This window comes from Capricornis sumatraensis, chromosome 2, assembly GCF_032405125.1.
Source record: "Capricornis sumatraensis isolate serow.1 chromosome 2, serow.2, whole genome shotgun sequence".
Lineage (NCBI taxonomy): Eukaryota > Metazoa > Chordata > Mammalia > Artiodactyla > Bovidae > Capricornis > Capricornis sumatraensis.
In genome coordinates, this window is record NC_091070.1 from 25,977,092 (window position 1) to 25,999,904 (window position 22,813).

The window sequence follows — 22,813 nt, forward strand, 5'->3', positions numbered from 1 at the left end:
CTTGGGCTCATTAGCTTGCTTCATTTCTTCCTCAGGCACGCGTCTGCTTGGGTGGCTGTGTGTGTTGGATGACTGTGTGTGTGCACGCACACTCCTGGAGGGAGTGGCTTACCTCACAGCTCACTAGTTGTCAACACTTGTCATTTGTCTGCCTCACAGCCTCCCCACCCCCTCCCCCTTTTGTCCTCTTGGATAGGAAGGCTCTGGGCTCCCTGTTCTCTTTTACAGACTTGATCTTGGAGTCTCTTAAGCTCCCTGGGGGGATGACTGAAGGACAGGTACAGGTTAGGCCGTTAAGACTGAAAGGAAGCCCGTCTTGCTTCAAAAGCCCAGGACATCAGGTCCCAGCCTGGCTGCTCTAGCCTCCTTCTCCCTGACCTTTTCTCCCTGACCTTACCCTCATCCTCCAGCTACATCATAAGATTGCTAAATGTTGCCACACCCTTTCTCACCATCAGAACTTTGCACCTGCTCTTCATTCCTTTTTTTTGGACTCGTTCCTTTCCATCTATCTTCCCTTTACAGGATGCCTCCAAGCTCCCTCTAGGAGCCCGCTTAAACTCTCTTTCCCCTGACACCCAGCATCCAGCATGCGTCCCTCACACTACCCTTCTTTCCCAATTGTGCCAAAGCATCACACCTTATTGTACTTGCTTCTTTAATCATCCCGCTTGCTGCTGGGTTATAAGCTGCATGAGGACAGGGCCCTTCTGTCTCACTCATAAGGTGCTATGCCTGGCATAGCATCTGCCTCCTCGTAGGGACTTGGCGCATATGTGAATTAATTATGAATGAAAGCATAAGCGTGACACATGACAGGCGAGTAGGGACCCAGTGCTCCTGCCGCCCATATGCACAGCACGGATGAGCACACACAGCTCTGTCGCCTGTGGGATCCCCTCGCCACCACACCCCACCATCATGCTGATGGCCTCAGAGGGACAGCAGGCTGATCTGGCTCCATGGTCTGTCCTGAGATGCAACCAGAGAGCTTGTCCAAGCACCTGGGCACACTTCAGAGAAGGCAAAAGCAAGAGCCAGCTTTCTGACTGTTGGCTGCAGGCCAAGAACTCAGAGGGTTCTTGGGAGCCTCTGGGAGGAGTTAACATTCCCCAGTGCAGCTTCCGGGTTGGCGGCACCAGTGGCATCTCAAAGCTCATGCTTGCCTCTCTCCCCACTGGTTCACGTTTGAGTCAGACTCCACCAGCTCCCAGCTTCTCCCTCTCCTGCCCTGTCCCCACCTCCCCTCCAGGTTGGGTCCCCAGGTCATAGGGTAGCGCTGCTCTGCCCAGTTCGTCCCTGCCAGCCTCTGGCTCCCTGGAGAGCCACCCGCCTCTGTGGCCGTAGCAGCGGGTTTGGAGGAAGCAGGCTTGCTGCGCCCGACATCCCCACCTGCTGGCTGTCCTGACCCTTGCCGCCTGCAGCCCTCTGTCCCCGCTGGCACTGTCCCCGTTACTGTTGTTGGGGCTGCTGCTGCTGCTGCTGTATTTTCTGCCGGGTGACCCAGTGACCCCTGGTCAGCTGTGGCCGGGCACAGGGCACCATGTGCCGCTCCCATAAGGACCTGCTCCTACCAGCCGCTCCAAATAAGTTTCCCTGAGACAAAGTCCGAGGGGCTGGGTGCTAACCCTCTGACTGTGTTACTGTCCCCCACCAGGGACCCTTCCATGAAGACTGAGGCAGGCGTAGCTGCGGACAGCCTGCTGACATGACATCAGCCACGGAGTTTGAAAACGTGGGCAACCAGCCGCCGTACAGCCGGATCAATGCCCGCTGGGACGGCCCGGATGATGAGCTGGATAATGACAACAGCTCAGCCAGGCTCTTTGAGAGGTCCCGGATCAAGGCCTTGGCAGGTACTCTTTGGGGCCGTGGGGGTTAGGACAGCCACTCTCCTAATCCCAAGGTTCACTGCCCTCCTGCCTGTGATGAATCCCCTGGGTGTGCTGGCGTGAGCCCTGGCAGGGAGACGATGGAGATGTGGCCACGTGGCTCAGAGGCCAGGGCCCCTTGGGAGTGTGCACAGGGTAGGCAGCCTCTCCTCCCACGTGTCCTCAGCTTTCTTCCAGGCGGAAAGTGGTGCCAGGTGGGCCCTGTCCTCTGCCCTGAATGACCTGTGGCTGCAGTCAGAAGTAAAGAGGAGGTCTGGGCGAAAGAGCCTGTGAGGGGTGGGTCAGCCGGGCAGAGGGGCGTAGGCCTCATTCTGTACCTCGATCTCCTGCCTGGTCCTGGATAGGGGAATTCTCATCATCTCTGTGGCCCCAAAAGGAAAAAGGGCGATTTGATAGGAAATGGAGAACAGATAAGATCTTCCCCACACTGCCTCAGAGAGGAGGATTTTCTGGACTAAACCTCTTATACTTAAACTGGAATTAGATTTTTACTTAGCAGGTTCATAATAGATGTGTTTGTGTATAAGGGATGGGGGCGGGGGGGGGGGGGGAGGGAGAGAGAGATCTTCAAATCTCTAGTAGAAATGGCTTCTCTTTCCCCTGCTGGCTGAGATCTGATTCTTGAGAATTTTTCCCCTCACCAATCACTATGACCATTGCCCCCTGGAACCTGTCCCAGGGTAGCTGTGTTCTGACCCTAAGTCCTCAACCAATAAAGAAAGCTTAGGTCCTGTGGTGGTGGTGGTGGGGGGGGGGGGGTTGTGTGGCTTTATCCCAGGAAAGGGGTGGATTCCTTCACCTGCTCCATCAGTGACTGGCCCAGATCAGACTTGTTTCCCCGTCGGTGGTGGTTCCATCTTCCGCCTGGTATGAAGGGCACAGCCTTTCCCGTAAGCACTCTCTGGGGTGGTTCTCCCTCCGCCAGTGCTCAAGGCCCTCTCTGAGGTTGCTGGTGGTTCTCTTCCACCTCCCCTCCCCGCATTCTGCTCCCTGGTGCCCAGTTCTCCAGCACCTGGAGGCATGAGCAGGGCCTCTCTGAGACCATGATGACCCCTCATCTCAGGAGTGTCCAGGCCTCCCATCCCTGCAAAAGGGATGCTGTGTCTCGCTCCTTGTGGTGGTGGGGAATCCTTTCAGGTCTCAGCCATCACCCGTTTGGTCCTTGCTCTTTGCAGGAAACTCCCTTTCTTCTTCCCTCATTTCCTCCTCGCCACCCCTGACCCCACAAAATCCTTCCTTGGTTTTCCTTGGGGATGTATAACAGCACCAGTCCCTTGCTTTTGCTTATGTAATTTTAACCTCTTTAAATAACCAGCCTTGAAGCCCTTGCCTTTGCCAGTCTGGTTTGACTTTCTCTGTGTCTTGTGCTGGCTAGGTCTGGCTGCCGTGACCCTGAGATACACCTGCGGGGAGAGGGTACCATACTCCGTAAAAGTTTGTCAAAGGGCAGCCTGAGGGGTGGGGCTGTCTTTTGTGTTTCACAGATAGCCTGTTTTTGAAGAAACCAGGGTAAATTCCATTTTAACAATTATCAGTCATATTCCTACTGTGTGCAAAGCTGAACCTCTACCCAGACATGAACGTGGATAAGGGGGAGCACAGAATTGGATTCAACATAGTATCTGTCTCTGAGGAGTTTATGATCTATTAAGGAAATAAACGATGGTCATAATTATTGAGCAAGAATAGAATTAGAGAAGAACTATGGGAAAGACACATAATTAAATAGCAATGAGAGAACAAAGCGGGAGACACAGGGAGAAGCAGGGACTTGTTTGTGGAAGAGGTGGTCCTTGGGCTGGGGACTGGAGGGTGTGTGTGGCTTACAGGACAATGGGTTTAGAGCTGGTCCAGTTGGCTGATATGTATGGCAGCCTGGTCTGATTGATGCGCAGCCTGGGAAACTGGTGGAAGTAAGTTGAGCCGGTTCATCGGGAAAGAGCGTCCTTCAGCCTGTGTATCCCTCACTGCAAGTGTACATGTCCTCTGTCTTAGCATCTGAAAGCCCCCCAGGAGGAGCAGAACCACAGAGCATAGAGTTACATGCCTGGATCTTAGCCGTTTAGAACATCTGGCTAGCAAGTACACACCCAAGTTTGGAGTCTATTCAGGGTTTTTTTTTAAACAAATAAAACCCTAACCAGTTTACTGACTTTCCTCTCCTGAGAGCCCACTCTGAGTGATCTGTGGGAGAAGCTAAAGCTTTGAGAAGGTCCGAGGCAGAGTGGCCAAACTGACTATTCTGGTGGGTGGGCAGAGCAGAAGCAGGGAGCAATAGCCTCCTACACCCAGATCTCTACCGGTTTTAACTTCTTGATGTTTTTCTCTTCAGTGCCATCTTTGGGGCTCCCCTGGCAGTCCAGGCAGCCGTCAGCCTAACCAAAGAGGCTGAGGGAGCTGAAGCTACCTTTGGTCTGCACCATTTCTGCATTCTCCACGGCCGCTCCTCACTCCTAGGTGTATTATTGCAAGGAAGGCATGCAGCCCTGTTTTTCTTTTAAGATGGTGGTGATCTGCTTCATAGGTACACGTGGCAGGGCTGGGGAGGTTGGCCTGGCCTTTTCCATCTGAAATTGAAGGTCCTGGAGTGAGGAGGAAAATGTCACAAGACCCAGATTCAGATCCTGGTTCCACCGTTGAGGCTACCACCTTGGAGGACAGTTCAGTCTCCTGTTTTACGAAATGAAGACCGTAGTATTTTGCCAAGGTTGTTGTGAAGATCAAGTAAGATAAGGTTTATGAAAGTTTTTTATTAATTAAATCCCTTGATGAATGTTAGTATTTACAGGAAATCTATTTGGGAACAGTATTTTTTTTTCCAGCCCAGCGGCTTGTGGGATCTTATTTCCCTGACCAAGGATTGAACCCAGGCCCTCAACAGTGAACGTGCAGAGTCCTAACCACTGGGCTGCCAGGGAACTCCCAGGAATATTAATAGTACCTTTCTGTCCCTTGTCTTCTCCCAACTTCAAATATTTGCGATCATCAGTCCAGACAATGTCCCAGTTACCTTGGCCATTCTGGGGTCATTTTCTTCCCTCTTAACCACCACCCTGCTTTGTCTTAGAAGGGTTGTGTCTGAAAAGGAGCCAGGAACCAGTAAAATTAGGCTAATGCTTGTGCCTGGAGCTCTTGGCTTTGTCCCCAGAGACCCAGGGGCCATGGGGACAAAGCCCCCTGCTGTGTAGCACTTTCTTCCTAGGCATCCAGTCTGGATCCCAGGTGTATCTCTGCCATTAGGTGGGTGATGGGAAGACCCGATAAACCAAGGATGATGGGGCCTTCTTAGATGCCCTTCTTAGTGTGGCAGTGCCTCCTGGTCCCTCTCTACTTAGTGACCCGTGGTTAGAAGACTTGCATCTGGTTAAGTGGACTCTGTCTATTCTGCCTCCTAAGTCACCTTCCTCTGAGCTCCAGAGGAGACAGTCTCTCTCCTGCCTTTCAAATCATTCCCAGCTCTTCCTCCTGGAGTCAAAATAAACAAGCCATCTGGTTACTCTGCCTGGAAACCTCCACCTTGGTATACAGATACCTGACTTCTCTCCAGAATGAATTACGCTGCATTTGAAACTGGATCAGCCTGACTAAAGCAAAGGGGGAGGCTCCTGGATGGGGATGGATTTGACCTTGGCGATGCAAGGGGAGGATTGGAAGCCTGGTAGGTCCCCGGGCAAATGCTGCTCTCAGTGTTGGCCTCTAAAGCTGGCAGCGCTTCTTGAGGTTCAGTGGCGGGTGAGTCCTGAGGCTTCTTCCCGAACAGGAGGCCGTCCTCTGCTTTGATGCCTGCCTCTGGCACCTGCCTGCTTGTGGGACTTGCCTTGAAAGACTGGAGGAAGGAAGGCAGCTGGAGGGCCCACGTTCCCATCCCTCCAAGACTTCCAGCCTTTGTGTCTCCCCCTTTGTGTCTCACCCCATCTCCTGTCCTTCACCCTGGGCGCCACTGGGTAAGCACTTGCCAGTCTGCATGAGGGACTGCAGGCTGTGGGGATTTTCTGGCCTGAACGCCCAGAGGAGGCCTCGTCCCTGCACACAGCCTTGCTCTCAATTGTGTACCCCCAAGATTTGGGTGAGGGTGCTGGCTCAGGGCAGATGTGACCCAGCTAGGGGGGTAGGAGTGGAGGAAAGCAACAGAAAGGTGCCCCGAGAAAAGAAACCCTGTGCCTTATCCTCGCCACGTCCCCTGCTTGTCTTGCGCACGCACACAGCTCAGCTTCCCCGCCTCTCAAGTGCCGCCCGCTGTGTAACTTCCAGCTCCTCAGTGCAGAGACATCTGGACGGCGGTGATGCAGAGAGCAGACTGGGGCCTCCTGAGGAGGCTGTGGGGAGGGGAGGACCGACATGTCCTTCCTCCCCTTCTTTGGCCCATTGAACATTTACTAAGGGACAGACTACTCAGAGCCTTTTAAGACCAAGTGCACGAAACTGTGTAGCCCACTCTGCTTTTGCCTCTAATTTGGAATGCAAGTGATGTTTCGAACTAGAGACGTGCCTCCTTCCCGCGTTCTCTCTGTCGCCTTCTTGCTGGAAATGAGGTGAGGCCGATGGCGAGGTTGGTCAGGGATGATTCAGAGAACACAACAGGGTACTGCAGGCTGTGTCCCTGTGCTCTGAAGCATGCAGTTGCTCCGCTGGGAACCAGGAACGTCTTTCAGACCCACTGAACCCAGGTCCCCAGGTTAAGGTCTGTGGCCAGCAGGCTTTCCATCAGAGCCTTGGGAGAGTGGTCCTCGGACGCAGCGGTCAGTGGTGCTCCCCCCGCCCTGCTGGCCTTGACACCCCAGTCACTCCTGTGGATTCCTGCTTGGTCTTGGTGGTAAAAAATGATGCTTGGCCTCCCCCGACTCTCCCCTTTCCCCACCTGCCCCAGGATGATGCTGAGCCCAGGTGCCCCAGTTGCTGGAGAAGAGCTTTGTGTCCAGAGGGTGAATGATTTCTTTCAGAAAGCAGGGCTTCACCACGGTTGTGCCAGGAGGGTTCAGCAACTTCTTGGCAGCCTGGTAAGATGACAGTTTCCAAAAGCAGCTGCTGGAGACCAAAAGCCATCCATCAGATGTGCACAGCCCAAATGTCTCTCTTAAGCTACCTGTGAGAACAAAGATGGTGTCATTAGTGAGAGCTTTTTAAGATGTTTTCTTCTGTGATTTAAAAACGTGGAATGGAGTTCTATTTAGAGACCACATATTGGGGAAATGTACTATTCACGGAAATATCTTTAATCATCAGCCATCATTTTAATGTACTGTCAGAAGAAAAAAAAATAATTGGCTCAGCAGCTTTCTCTTGGAGGTCAGCCATTGTGAGTCCCCCTCCTTCCTCTGAGACAAACCACTGTGCGGAGAAGCCTGCTGGTTACCTGTGCAGCCCAACCTACGCGAGAGGCCATCGTGCCGACTGCACTGTGTGGTCAGGGCAGTTTTCTCCTGCCCAGGGCATACACTTTCTCCCATCATCCCCTCTCAATAAAAGGGGATGTTCTTCTCTGAGAATGCTTTGCAGAACTGCGGCTCTTCCCCTTCTCTGGGTGACTGCTATCTATCATCATGAAGATGCTTTATCCAATATTAATACACCGAGGTGAATCATGAGATGCTGTTCCCTCCCCGTGGACTGCAGTCTGAGTGAGCCATGTTAATAGCTTCCTCCATCGGCAGGCCATTCCTGTGGACTGTCAGCTTCATTCCCAGAGGCAGGTCCTGACACCAGGCCTTGCCTGTGCTTCTGGCTCCTGGGAGCAGCCAACACCCCCGCCCCTCTACCCCCACAGGGCACCCCCCCTGCCTGCTGCTTGGCTGAAGAGGTGCCAAGAGTGTCATTTTCAGAGCAACTGAAGCAATTGTTCATTATCCCTTTATATCTTGTCACAGAGACAGAATGACAGGGAGGCCGGTAGCTGCGTCTCAGGCAGCATTTTTTGACTCCAAACCCTTTGGCCTTCAGACTCTGAAAACTGGATCAACCAGGGAGTCTCATTCTACAGTCTAGTGAGAAAGAAATCAATCAAATAGTCACACATGAGAGAGTAGCCTTGAAACATACACATTACCGTATGTAAAATAGATCTCAGTGGGAATTTTCTGTATGTCACAGGGAGCTCAACCCAGTGCTCTGTGACAGCCTGGAGGGGTGGGATGGGAGTAGGAGGTGGGAGGGAGGCTCAGGAGGGAGGGGACACATGTATTATGGCTGATTCATGTTCGCATATGGCAGAGACCAACACAACATTGTAAAGCAATTATCTCCCAATTAAATATTGAAAAAAAATAGCCACACATGTGTCTTTGTACATGCAGACATGTATGTCATGACAAATTAGGATAAATGCTATGAAGACTGACTAGGAATTGTGCATTTATAACATAATCCACAGCTTATAGTTTGTCCAAGGAGGAGTGGGGGCTTGTTTGGTAAGAGTGTGGGATGAGTGAGTGGAGATAGGAGGGGCAGGTAAGAACCAAGTCACCAGGGGCCTTCAAAGGCCTTGAGTATCCTCAGGGTCCTGGCAAGAAGCAGCAGGTAACCCATAGTGGTGATGTTTGATGAGGGGATTGCTTGCAAAGGACCGGCAGAGTTGAAGCATCAAAGGGTGAGAATTTTCAACAGAAGAGCTGTAGGCTTTCAGGACAGAGACTGTGGCCTTCAGGAAAGGGCCTGACAGACAGACGGTGCTGCTCCCGACCCATCAGCATGCATCCCAACCCAGGGATCTAACCCAGGTCTCCCACATGGCAGGCATATTCTTTACCTGCTGAGCCACAAGGGAAGCCCAAGAATACTGGAGTGGGTAGCCTATCCCTTCTCAAGCAGATCTTCCCAACCCAGAAATTGAACCGGAGTCTCCTGCATCACAGGTGGATTCTTTACCAGCTGAGCTATGAAGGAAGTTAGCATGCATCCCAACCCACCACAAAGAAGTGATGTGGTTACGTTTAGCTTTGAAAGATCATTCTAACCTCAGTGGGGAGAACAGGTTGTGGAGAGGCTCCACAAATGTCCAGGAAAGAGAAGGTGGCAGGGAGAGTCAGCTTGGTGGCCACCAGGAGCAGAAAAGTGGTTCATCCCCACCATATAATTCTTCTGTCCTCCTGTTGCCATCACACTTTCCCCAGTGTGGTGACCTTGGCCAACTTACTTTCCTTCTCTGGGCCTTGGGTTCCTCACCTGTAACATAAGGGGCTTGAATCAGATGTTGCAGGAGGACTTTCCAGCTCAGAACCTGGGGAGAAGCTCCCTGGGGCAGGGCTGACCACGTGTCTTTACCCTGAACCTCGGAGCTTTGACTCCTGGCTTGGGAGAAGGGAATTGACCCTTTTCAGTAAATCAGTGGGTTCTCCAGAAATTCTCTCTGTTCATTAACAGCTAGGCTGAGGCTGAATCCTGGACTGTCTTTGACTTCTGCGGCCTCGTGTTCTCAGCAAGTGTCCTGTCTCCATGCAGCCACCACCTGCATGCATGACAGCGGTGCTTGGTGTTTGTACAGCTGCTTCGTGTTCTAGGTGCTTTTTATCCAGATCTCACTGGCCCTTCAACCACTCTGAAGTTGGCAAGGTGTAACTATTGCCCTCCCCTTTCTAGACAAGGGAAGTCCCACAGCAGGAAGGGCCAGGACAAGCCTAGAATCCCAGGCTATTAAGATCAGCCCTCTGCTGTTGAGGCGACAGCACTTGAATGTCCTTCAGGTCTGCATTATCTCCTCCTCGGCACTCCATCTGAGACATCTCTTCCCATGTTCCTTTCACCACCAGCCTCTTGAGCCTCTTTAATCAAAACCCTGAACTCGTTTTTACTTCTGTCTTACAGCCTCCCAATGCTGTCACCTGCCAGGGCCAGCTGCCCCTTGTCCTGGGATGTTGTCCAGATCATCTCCTGTCATTTCATTCCCAGAGTTCACATGTCAATGAGGCCTTGGCACATCAGACAGACTTTTGCTGCTGCCTCTGAGCGAGTTTCCTGGCCTCCAGCCTCTCCCTTGTCCAATCCCATTTATGCAGGGTGGTTAGAATCTTTCTCCTCCAGCGAATTTTTAGTGAGGTATCACTTTATCTGGCTCTTCTTTTCCTGGAGGATAAAGTTCAGTTTCCATAGACTGTCCTTTGACTTCTTTGCTCTGGTAAACTCTTCTCACCCTCACCCCCAAAGCATGCACGCATACACCTTCACACACATATGTACACACACATATGGGTTTGCAAGTTTTCACCAGAGACCCCTCCTCCTTTCCCTGCCATTCAGGAAGTATTATCATCTTCAAGCCCTGGATCAAAACTAGCCTTCTTCACAAGCTGTGCTGTGCTTAGTTGCTCAGTCATGTCCAATTCTTTGCGACCCCATGGGCTATAGCCTGCCAGGCTCCTCTGTTCATGGGGATTCTCCAGGCAAAAATACTGGAGTGGGTTGCCTTACCCTCCTCCAGGGGATCTTCCCAACCCAGGGATAGAACCCAGATCTCCCACATTGCAGGCAGATTCTTTACCGTCTGAGCCACCAGGGAAGACTGGTGGCTTCATTTCTTCATTTGTTCACATGAAATATTTTAAATTTAAACTTTTCCTATAGTATATAAAAACCCTATTTTATTAAAAAATACATAAAAATCCTCTTTTATAGTTTAAAAATAGAGTGATTTATAGCTTTAAACATTTTTATTACATAAGAATATATATTTAGTGTAGAAAAGATTAGAAAAACTGATTAAAAAGAAAGTATAGACATTTGTGAATACCCCATATAGACATTATAATGTCTATGGATACATTTTTGTATTTATACATATACATAGACTATGTATAAATATAGACAGCATCTATAATCTTAGACTGTTTTTCACTGAGAAATATATTATTAATATCTTCTCATGCCTGTAAATATGCAGATTATAATTTTCATGGCTTTATAATCTTCCTTTGTGTTAATCTACCCAGATCTAGTTAACCAGCATCTTAGTGTTTAACTTTGCTCACTTTTAGAGTCAGTCTTGTGTGCTTTATTCTTGCATTTAAAGGAATCTGTATATCTGTATATATGAATATATGCAGATGCATATGTAGTAAGCATCTTTAAGTTTTCTCTTAGGATCAACCCTAGTTGGCTTTGAAATCCTTATGGGCAGAAGAACTGTGCCCAGGCTGTTCACAATGCCAGTATGATGAAAGTTGTTTGGTGGAAAGAACACTTCCTCCCCAGACTAAACAGGAGGAGTAGAATTTGTGCCAGCAGGATCATTTATGCCGTGTCCCTGAGAGTCTGCCCCACGCTAGGCTTTATGATGGGTTGGTATCTATACTGTTGGGGTTTGTCACAAGTTCGGATATCCCTCTCTCAGGTTATCTAAGCTCTTGTCTTCCTGGCATGAAATGGAGGGAAATCCCTTTGTAATCCTGCAAAAAAAGTAAATGCTTCTTTCCAGGCCAGGCTATTGATCCAAGGTCTCCCTTGGTACCTTTTCTCCCACTTGCCTTTCTGACCACCTAGCTTTACCCATAGCTTAAAGCCATGCTCTGGTGAAAATTCAGACTTCCTTAAGAAGGATACATTTTGACTTTTAATCAGTCATTTGTCCTTTGGGATTTGAGTTCTATGTCCCATTTTTCTTTATGACATCTGTTGTTTCTTATAAAAGTTATGTATGTACATTGCAGATATTTTAGTAAACATAGATAAGCAAAACAAAGTGTCACCCACAGTCTTAACACACCACTATAATATAGTATATCATTAGCTTTTTTCTATGAGTCTATGTATATAGGTCTACAATATTATATTGTAGTTTTATATTATACAGGTAGTGTTATAATCTGAATTTTCCCTTAAAATATAATATCTTTTCTTGCTATTGGAAGTTCTTCCACCTTATTCATATATATAAATGTGCCAAAACCATGAAATAATCCCCTGTTGAATATTTGGGCTGCTATTCTCTACTTTAATTTTTTTTTTATTTTCTACTTTTGAGAGCAGATTTCTAACAGAGATAAGAGAGAGAGACAAGAAACAGTCAAGGAATTTTATAGGAAGCCATAGCAGGAATAAATAGACGGACCACCTTACCTGCCTCCTAAGAAATCTGTATGCAGGTCAGAAAGCAACAGTTAGAACTGGACATGGAACAACAGACTCATTCCAAATTGGGAAAGGAGTACGTCAAGGCTGTATATTATCACCCTGCTTATTTAACTTCTATGCAGAGTACATCATGTGAAAGGCCAAGCTGGATGAAGCACAAGCTGGAATCAAGATTGCCGAGAGAAATATAAATAACCTCAGATATGCAGATGACACCACCCTTGTGGCAGAAAGTGAAGAACTAAAGAGCCTCTTGATGCAAGTGAAAGAAGAGATTGAAAAAGTTGGCTTAAAACTCAACATTCAGAAAACTAAGATCATGGCATCCGGTCCCATCACTTCATGGCAAATAGATGGGGAAACAATGGAAACAGTGACAGATGTTTTTTTTTTTGGGGGGGGGGGCCTCCAAAATCACTGCAGATGGTGACTGCAGCCATGAAATTAAAAGACGCTTACTCCTTGGAAGAAAAGCTATGACCAGCCTAGACAGCATATTAAAAAGCAGAGACATTACTTTGCCAACAAAAATCAGTCTAGTCAAAGCTATGGTTTTTCCAGTGGTCATGTATGGATGTGAGAGTTGGACTATAAAGAAAGCTGAGCGCTGAAGAATTGATGCTTTTGAACCGTGGTATTGGAGAAGACTCTTGAGAGTCCCTTGGACTGCAAGGAGATCCAAGCAGTCCATCCTAAAGGAAGTCAGTCTGGAATATTCATTGGAAGGACTGATGCTGAAGCTGAAACTCCAATCCTTTGGATGCAAAGAGCAGACTCATTTGAAAAGACCCTGATGCTGGGAAAGATTGAAGGCAGGAAGAGAAGGCAACAGAGGATGAAATGGTTGGATGGCATCGTTGACACACTGGATGTGAATTTGAGCAAACTCTGGTAGATAGTGAAGGACAGGGAAGCCTGGTGTGCTGCAGTCCATGGGGTCACAAAAAGTCAGACACAACTGAACAAGAACAATTCCCATCTCAGTTCTCCAGACTCAGTTCTTTTCCCATAAGTAGTGTTACCAGGTTTTCATGTATCTTTCCAGGAATGTTTTTTGCATATATTAGCAAATAGTCTATATTGTTTTTCTCAGATTTTCCCCACCATATATTGTCCCTTATTGTCCTTTTTTCCCCACCCAGTGTATCTTGAAGATCATTTTATATTAGTACACAAATGGCCTTCTCATTCTTTTTGCAGATATAGTATTCCATGGTCTAGACATAATTTTAATTTAACCAGCCCTCTATTGGTAGACATTTAGAGTATTTCCAATCATCTGCTATTTCCAAAAATGCAGTGAATAAGCTGATATGTGTCATTTTGCAAATGTATGTCTATCTGAAGGATAAATCCCTAGAAATGGAATTACTGGGTCCCAAAGTAAGTACAGTTATAATTCTGATCCATCTTGCCAAATTGTCTTTTACACCCTCTCCAAAAACATATGAATGTTTTCTCCCCCACTTCCTTGCCAACATGGTATTTTATCACACTTTTGGATCTTTGTGAATCTGATAAGTAAAACATAGTGTCTTGATGTACTTTCATTTTACTTTTGTACTGTCAGTATGAAAATTTTCAAACGTGAGAAAGTAGAGATAAAAGTAAAATGAATTATCACCTAAATTTAAGAACTGTTAATATTTGGCCATATTTGCTTGTTCATGTTGGGGCTGAAATATTTTTAAAGTAAAGTGAAGATTATTATGACATTCTCCTCTTATTTTATCATAATAGGTTAGCATGAATATCTGAATAACAAGAGCATTTCCCACTTAGCTATAATATTGTCACTGCTGCTGCTGCTAAGTCACTTCAGTCGTGTCCGACTCTGTGCGACCCCAGAGACGGCAGCCTACCAGGCTCTTCTGTCCTTGGGATTCTCCAGGCAAGAACACTGGAGTGGGTTGCCATTTCCTTCTCCAATGCATGAGAGTGAAAAGTGAAAGTGAGGTTGCTCAGTCGTGTCCGACTTCGCAATCCCATGGACTGCAGCCACCTAATAAAATTAATAATTCCCTTATACAATCTAATACCCACTTAATATTCAAATTTTCCTGTTGTCTCAAAGATGTCTTTTATCATTAATTTGTTTAAACTAATTAAGGACTGTGTATTAGGTTTGTGTGTGTTTTAGTTTGTATTTCTATAATGAATAAATAGCTGGGATAATTTTTTATACATCTAAGAGACTTATACAATTTTTTTCTGTTAACTCTTTGTTCACATTCTTACTTCTTTATGCTATTGGATTATTGGTCTTTTTTCTCATTCTTTTATAGATTTTCTTTACCTACAAGGTAAGTTAGCCCTTTGTGATGTGAGTTACAAAGACTTTGCCTCATTTGTTTGACTTTGCTTACGGTGTTTTATCCCGCACAAACATTTTTTAATGCAGTTGAACTTTTAGTCTTTCATTTTACAGCTTTGGATTTTGTGTTGGAATTAGAAAACCCTTCCCTACACTAACATAAAAAACATTCTACTATAATTGATTTTGGTATTTTTATGGTTTTCTTTTTTACATTTCAATTTTTGACCCAAATTAAATTTGTCTTAGAATATGAGATGTGAATTTAACTTAATTTTTCCTGGATGGCCACTGAGTCTTATCAGATCAGTTCAGTTCAGTTCAGTTGCTCAGTCATGTCCAGCTTTTTGTGACCCCATGGACTGCAGCTCACCAGGCCTTCCTGTCCATCACTAACTCCTGGAGTTTACTCAAACTCATGTCCATTGAGTCGGCGATGCCATCCAACCATCTCACCCTCTGTCACCCCTTTCTCCTACTACCTTCAATCTTTCCCAGCATCATGATCTTTTCAAATGAGTCAGCTCTTCCCATCAGGTGGCCAAAAGATTGGAGTTTCAGCTTCAACATCAGTCCTTCCAATGAACACTCAGGACTGATCTCCTTTAGAATGGACTGGTTGGATCTCCTTGCAGTCCAAGGGACTCTCAAGAGTCTTCTCCATCACCACAGTTCAAAAGCATCAATTCTTTGGCACTCAGCTTTCTTTATAGTCCAACTCTCACATCCATACATGACCACTGGAAAAACCATAGCTTTGACTAGACTGATTTTTGTTGGCAAAGTAATGTCTCTGCTTTTTAATATGCTGTCTAGGCTGGTCATAGCTCTTCTTCCAAGGAGTAAGCGTCTTTTAATTTCATGGCTGCAGTCACCATCTGCAGTGATTTTGGAGCCCCCCCCCCCAAAAAAAAAACATCTGTCACTGTTTCCATTGTTTCCCCATCTATTTGCCATGAAGTGATGGGACCAGATGCCATGATCTTAGTTTTCTGAATGTTGAGTTTTAAGCCAGTTTTTTCAATCTCTTTTTTCACTTGCATCAAGAGGCTCTTTAGTTCTTCTTCACTTTCTGCCATAAGGGTGGTGTCATCTGCGTATCTGAGGTTATTGATATTTCTCCCAGCAACCTTGATTCCAGCTTGTGCTTTCTCTAGCCCAGCGTTTCTCATGATGTACTCTGCATAGAAGTTAAATAAACAGGGTGACAATATACAGCCTTGATGTACTCCTTTTCCTATTTGGAACTAGTCTGTTGTTCCATGTCCAGTTCTAACTGTTGCTTTCTGACCTTTATACAGGTTTCTCAAGAGGCAGGTCAGGTGGTCTGGTATTCCAATCCCTTTCAGAATTTTCCACAGTTTATTGTGATCCACACAGTCAAAGGCTTTGGCATAGTCAATAAAGCAGAAATCGATGTTTTTCTGGAACTCTCTTCCTTTTCCAATGATCCAGCGGATGTTGGCAATATGATCTCTGGTTCCTCTGCCTTTTCTAAAACCAGCTTGAACATCTGGAAGTTCATGGTTCACATATTGCTGAAGCCTGGCTTGGAGAATTTTGAGCATTACTTTGCCAGCGTGTGAGATGAGTGCAATTGTGTGGTAGTTTGGGCATTCTTTGGCATTGCCTTTCTTTGGGATTGGAATGAAAACTGACCTTTTCCAGTCCTGTGGCCACTGCTGAGTTTTCCAAATTTGCTGGCATATTGAGTGCAGCACTTTCACAGCATCATCTTTCAGGATTTGAAACAGCTCAACTGGAATTCCGTCACCTCCATTAGCTTTGTTCGTAGTGATGCTTCCTAAGGCCCCCTTGACTTCACATTCCAGGATGTCTGGCTCTAGGTGAGTGATCACACCATCATGATTATCTGGGTCATGAAGATCTTTTTTGTATAGTTCTTCTGTGTGTTCTTGCCACCTCTTCTTAATATCTTCTCCTTCTCTTAGGTCCATAACATTTCTGTCCTTTATTGAGCCATCTTTGCATGAAATGTTCCCTTGGTATCTCTAATTTTCTTGAAGAGATCTTATTATCAACACCCTATACCCAATAATCCATTTTTCCTCTTCATATTTGAAGTGCCACCTTTATCAGATGTTAAATGCCTATATATACTTGGGACTATTTCTGTTCCATTAATGTGTCTATCCATATGATAGTATCACACAGTTTCATTATTATAACTTTATACTATAATATTTGTTAGGAAAAATACCTGGGAAGATTGGTTACCCTTTATTACTCTTTTCTGAAATTTTCTTAGCTATTTTTATAATGAGTTTTCTAGTTGTTTTTCTAGTTTCCCCTCAAATGTATATTATATATATTTAAATAATATTAAATATATAAATTTAGGATAAATTGACATCTTTATGATATTGAGTTTTCCTATCCAAGAATTTTGTGTGATTTTTTTCCATTTGTTCAAGTCTTTGGTGAGCCTTTGGAGACTTTCTAGATTGATATAGAATTTGCACAATTTTTTAAAAATTTAAGCTGAAATGTTTTGTCATTTTGCTATCATTGGGAGTTTTCCAAATTCCTTTTTCAGGAAATGATCTTACTGTCACTTCAGTGGGTCCTTTAGCCTCTAGGATTAAATCTAAACTTCTTAGCTTTTCCTTCAAGGCTTTCCACATCTCATTTAAAACCTGTTTCCCACATATTTTCTTGTTACCTGTAGCTAGTCAGCAACTCTTGAATAAGCACCACCCTTTTATGTATCCCGTGTCACGGGTCCCCTCCTTCCTCCTCTGCCTGTGCAAAATGGTTTTCTTCACAAGCCCCTTCTTAAATGATCCAGTTAGAAATGACCTCTCTCCTCTTTGATCCTTAACTATTTATTCTGTGTGCTTTTTATCTGATAATGATCCAGTATTACCTTGTGACAGCTTTTGTATTATTGAAATGAACTGCCCTTTATCTCTTCAGTTCAGTTCAGTTCAGTCGCTCAGTCATGTCTGACTCTTTGCGACCCCATGGACTGCAGCACACCAGGCCTCCCTGTCCATCACCAACTCCCAGAGTTCACCCAAACCCATGTGCATCGAGTTGGTGATGCCATCCAGCCATCTCATCCTCTGTTGTCCCCTTCTCCTCCTGCCCTCAATCCCTCCCAGCATCAAGGTCTTTAATCTCTTCAGTGGCTATAAAACTATTAGAGGGTCTTTGTCTGGTTTCCTCACCTAGATTGCGAGGCCTTTGGGGAGAGTGAGCCTCTCATGCTTCTTGTGGCATCTGGGCCTTGCAGCCAGAGATGATAGTAACATCAGCGATAACAATGATAGTTCACATTTACGCAAACTTTCTGTGTGCCAGGTACATTTTAAGCGCTTTCCATGTATGAACTGATTAGTGGGTAAATACTTGAATTGTGTTGGGTTTATTTGACCTCAAGCTAAACCTGTGAAGGGAAATGTAAAAAGAAGATCAGCTGGTCACAATACCCAGACAGTGATTCTAACTCGCTGATCAGAGAGGAAGGGGAATTTTCTAGAGACGGAGGAGGATGGCCAGAGTCAAGGAAGAGAGGGGAGAGGAACAGGCAGGAATGGAGAGGCCCTGAGCTTGATGGTTGTGGAGATGAGTATTTTCTGAGGTTCTGGTGCTTTCAAGTCAGGCCATGCTGGTAGACTTGCCCCTTGTCCTTCACTGGCAGAGTTAGGGCTCCAGAAATAAGGCCTAGCCCATGGCAGGGCCTTGCTGAGGCCTCTTTTCCACAGTTGTTCCCTACAGAATGGCCCAGGTCCCCAGGGGACAGCAGTCCCAATGCTTGGCTGTCTCCCTGGTCTGTCCACACCCCAGGGTTCCCAGCCCAGCTTGCTCTGCACCACTCCCCTCCCTCTCCTGCACTCGGACAGCTTTGCTGAGCACCTGATGGGAGTGAGCGTGGAGCGTGTTGATGAGAAGCGGCCAGGGCTACGAGCTGATGGAAATCATCCCCACCTTGGGGCCTGCCTCTCCTTAACAGTCGTGAGCCTCTTGGAATATTTCCCCTGTCTCAACACTATAAACTGTTTCAGGGTGCCTGGTGTCCTAGGCAATTGCACCCCAGCCTTCAAGTAAAAGGTAGCCAGGAGGCTACCTGCCTGAGCTCTAAACCTGCAGCTCCAGCATTTAGAGGGCTCATACACGTCATTTGTTGAGAACTGGAGAGCTGTAAGGGTGATTTACATCTGTACCGATCCACGTGCCAGGCAGGCAGCCTAGAATCAAATTCCATGTCCCAGTTAGAAGCTCTTCCTTACACTTTGCTGAGCACAAGTAAACAGGTCTCAGCACCCGCATAATGAACTCTTTAGATTCTTACAGACAAGAAAAGGTAAAGGAAAGAAAGGACTTTGATTTTTTGAGACAGTTACGTCCTAAAGGACAAAAATTCCAGCCCCTTGGACAAACCCTCTACAACAGACTAGAAAGGTTAGCTTTTTACGGAGCCGGTCTGATCTCTAGGGAATGCATTGTGGCATAGGGCTGAGGCTGGCTCTGTTGAATCTAAACATGTTCCAGCTTAAATTCAATTGCTTTCCTTCCAAAATATCATCAAAAGTTTAGTTACATTTTGCTGAAGCAGATCTTGAAATCAGGGAAGGGTTCAGTAGAATAAGGGTTTTTTCCCCCTTGAAACTTTGCCCAGAGGCCCAGAATGAATAAGCCACATTTTAATTTTATATTTGTTATGGTGGATTTGTACAGTCAGTTGTAGTATTTTTCCTCTTCTTAGAAGTCTTATTTAGATGGCTTCCAGAGAATTCTTTACACGTGACTCCAGAACTCATCATATTTATAATCAAGTTTGTCTGCATCAGGAGGGGACTCATTCCTGTTCTTGAATGCCCCACCTCCACTCAGAGCCTGGCACCTAATGTCTGTACAGTGAGCAATTGCTGAATGAATGAATAAGCGAATAAAGGGTCTGAGTTGCTAACACCAAAATAGCCACGAAGTGAGAAGGAACTGGATGCTGTGAGCCTCAGGAACCGCCAGGAGTATCCCCTCGAGGCCATGCTGGCCGGGCTCCTCTTGTTGTTAAGTCAGATATTTAATAATTGAAGAAGCCAGCCCTTCCACGGTTTGGGCTCAGTTGAGCCAACATTTATCCTGCTTTCACGGCGCTGACATTCCCTCCTGGCTGGACTGCTCGGAGTCTGCCCTGACTGTGACCAACCTGAGCACACTCTCCCCAGGGACCCTCCATGGCCCAGCCATACTGCCAGGTCAGCTCCCACCTGGAACCCTCAGCCACAGAAGCAGTTTGCCCAGAAGCAGTTTGCCGCAGGCTGTTCACTAAGCTGCTCTCCTTGTTTCTATCTTTTCTGCTCCTCTTCTCTCTCTCTTTTACCCTGTCCTCCATTCTTTTTGACGTCCCCATCCCTGTCTTCTCTCCAGCATCTCAGTCAAGCTTCCCAGCCCTAACCAAACAGATACCAGCATTTGTTTTACAGTAACTGTTTTAACGGAAGTACTAAGAGGTAGCCCACCTGAACTGGCAAAGCCTGGGCCAGCATCTTGGTTTGGACTGAGGCTCATTCAGGCCGGGGGTGTCAGCTTCCCAGGTCTGAAGATGGAAAATCATGCCTGCCATTCTGGAGGCAAGAAAGAGAACTTAGTGCACAGCCTCCAGCCCAAGCCCCAGCTACCCTTCACCCAGCGTGGATCGCATTTTCCACGTGATCTCATTGTCTCCATGTTCTTCCTTCTCCCTACATACCAGCAGTTCCTTGAGGGCAGGCAGTGTGTTTTGCTTTTATGTATCAGGAGACCTGGAATAGGAGCTGGATAAACCTCCGCACAGCCAGCTACAGTACAGCTCTGGAGACCTACTGTGCTCCAGGCTTTGGGGATATAGAGATGCACAAGACAGACAACTTTGCTGGACTCAAGGAGCCTGCAATCTTGCAGGAAAGACTTTCAACGAATCCAAGTACAAGGAGAGATGAGCAATGCAGATGTAGGGGTCAGGGCACACCAGGGGAGACCCAACCTAGGGATCACAAAAGCTTCCCAGTGAAGCACTGTTTCCGCTAACTCTTAAAGTATGACTAGGAGTTAGGTGAAAGGGATGGGATGAGGTAGAGGGGCAGAGAGAAAGCCTTCTAGACAGAGGGAGTATTTGTTGGGTGAGTGGACAGGTGAACCTGACGTTGAAATCTGAGCTCCCTGACCCAGGGGTACAGAGCATTTGATGGGCACAGGCAAGCAGGTGACTAGGTTCGGGGCACCTTGATACCATGGTGCTGGAAGTTACCAAAAGGCTGCGCTCTGGTCACCAATGCTCCCCAGAGGGGAATAGGATAGATGGGACAGAATAAATATACCCACCTCCTCTGCCAGGGATGGGGCAATTCTGGGTTAAGGTGAAAAACCCTCTGGCCCCGTATCACATGGCAAATGGACTCTACCAGTCTCAGGCACCTCACCCAAGGCTCTTCTCCCCACCCAGACGAGCGGGAAGTTGTTCAGAAGAAGACCTTCACGAAATGGGCAAACTCGCACCTGGCGCGTGTGTCCTGCCGCATCACCGACCTCTACAAGGACCTGCGGGATGGGCGGATGCTCATCAAGCTGCTGGAGGTGCTCTCCGGAGAGATGCTGGTAAAGCCCCTCCCCTGGGCCCCGTGGCTGGTCCTGGGTCCCTTCTGCAGGAAAGACACGGCCTGGGACCTGTCCACTTCTCACAACCTGCAGTAGTAATGATGCCGTGTATCCATGTGACTGATTGGTTCTCTGAACTTATTCATCTAAACATGTGCTGTGCTTAGTCACTTAGTCATGTCCACCTCTTTGCAGCCCTAAAGACTGTAGCCCGCCAGGCTCCTCTGTCCATGGAATTTCCCAGGCAAGAATACTGGACTGGGTTGCCATTTCCTACTCCGGGGGATCTTCCCAACCCAGGCATCAAACCCACATCTCTTGTGTCCCTTGGATTGGCAGGCAGATTCTTTACCACTATCCCCACCTGTATGTCCCAGCATAAATGCAATGACTTTCCATCCAATATATCAGCCAAAACTTTAGTTAATTTTGCTGAATTGTCTCAGAATGTCTTGCTTTTTTCTGGCCACTCCCACCTCCTTCATATTCCTTCATAAGAAGAGCCCTTGACTTTCTTCTCTTGGGATCTGGTTATCTTTGTCAGGCCTGCAGTGAGCTTACCCTCAGCCTCCTTGCAAAGGCTAAGACAGATCCTATTACCCAGCTGGAGAATTTGCATCCTTTGTGGAACCAGGAGGAAAGAGTGGAAGATATTTTCCTGCGTGTCCATCACTCTTACAAGTGGAGATTTATTTCAGGCCCTCTCAGTTGTAACTCACCCAGGAGCAGTGTTGCCACTGCAGGAGAACCAGGTCAAGGCTCATGTTTGTTCAGTCACTTCCACTGTGACTTTGGACCTACCAGGCAGGACCTTCTTTGTCTCATTTCTCCCACGTGTAAAATGATACCTGTACTTGATGACGTAGGCTAAGATCCTTGGGGTTTGAATGAAAGATTCCACATTCTTCTGTTGCCTTTTCAACTCCAGGCTGAAGTTAAAGAATGCCTCTTACCCTTCACTGAAGGCCCACTAGAGAGAGTTACCACTAAGAACCCTTCAGATGATGCAATTACTCAGCAATGGTGGTCCCTTGAGCTTCGGTTGGGGCCATTCAAGGGTGAGAAGGGAGGAGGTTGGATGGCAGGATGGACCCAGTATCAATTGCGAAACTGAAAGCCACTCTTATTGCCAATCAGCAGTAAATAGTTCTAGAAGTGTGCCTGGTGCATAGTAGGTGCTCAGTTAACTCCCTGTTGTGTTACTTATCTGAATGTCATCTATTACCACTCAGAAAGTTCTGTTTAGACCGAGGAACAGTACTGGTACAGCGCACTTGCAGAGCTCTGGGTGCTCAAGGGAGGGAACCCCCTGAGCTTTGCTGAAAGTGGGGGGTTGAAGCGTTGTCGAGGAGTGAGCTGGGAGGTGGAGTTTGGCATGGAGGGTGGATGCTGATGATAGGAGCTGGTTCAGGCGTGACCGTGAGGTTCTTCCCTGCCCACGGGGGCAATGCCGTCCCTCAGCCAAAGCCCACGAAGGGAAAGATGCGCATCCACTGCCTGGAGAATGTGGACAAGGCCCTGCAGTTCCTGAGGGAGCAGCGCGTGCACCTGGAGAACATGGGCTCCCACGACATCGTGGACGGCAACCACCGCCTGGTCCTCGGCCTCATCTGGACCATCATCCTGCGCTTCCAGGTGGGTCCCCAGGGCCTAAGAAGACGGTGAATGAGTGTGAGCGTTCACGTGCGTGTCCCCAGCAACAGTGCTTGTAGGAAGGAGAGACCATCCTGAGCATCACCAACTTGCTGAGGCTGAGCGTGAGCAGCCCAGTCAGTGTCGTGGTCTTTTTGAGAGGGAAGCTAGAAACTGGGAGCTGGACTGAGATCTGGCTGCTTTCGCATGGGTAACTCTTTGGTTTTCTAAATAGTTTGATTCAAAATTTGCAAAGACAGTGCAGAAAATCTGTTGCTGTGTTTTCCAGTCAGAAGTTTTTCTCTTCCCACCCTGA

General features: G+C 47.2%; 1 protein-coding gene across 1 annotated transcript in view; it reads left to right on the forward strand.

The window, feature by feature from the left end:
* The first annotated feature begins 1,708 nt into the window (after nucleotides 1–1,708).
* SPTB (spectrin beta, erythrocytic) overlaps nucleotides 1,709–22,813 on the forward strand; it is a 69,277-nt gene continuing 48,172 nt past the window's right edge. Inside the window, exons 1-3 of the mRNA XM_068964338.1 lie at nucleotides 1,709–1,856; nucleotides 20,714–20,865; nucleotides 22,327–22,500. Coding sequence (XP_068820439.1) covers nucleotides 1,709–1,856; nucleotides 20,714–20,865; nucleotides 22,327–22,500 — 474 coding nt within the window. The remainder of the gene's footprint in view (nucleotides 1,857–20,713; nucleotides 20,866–22,326; nucleotides 22,501–22,813) is intronic.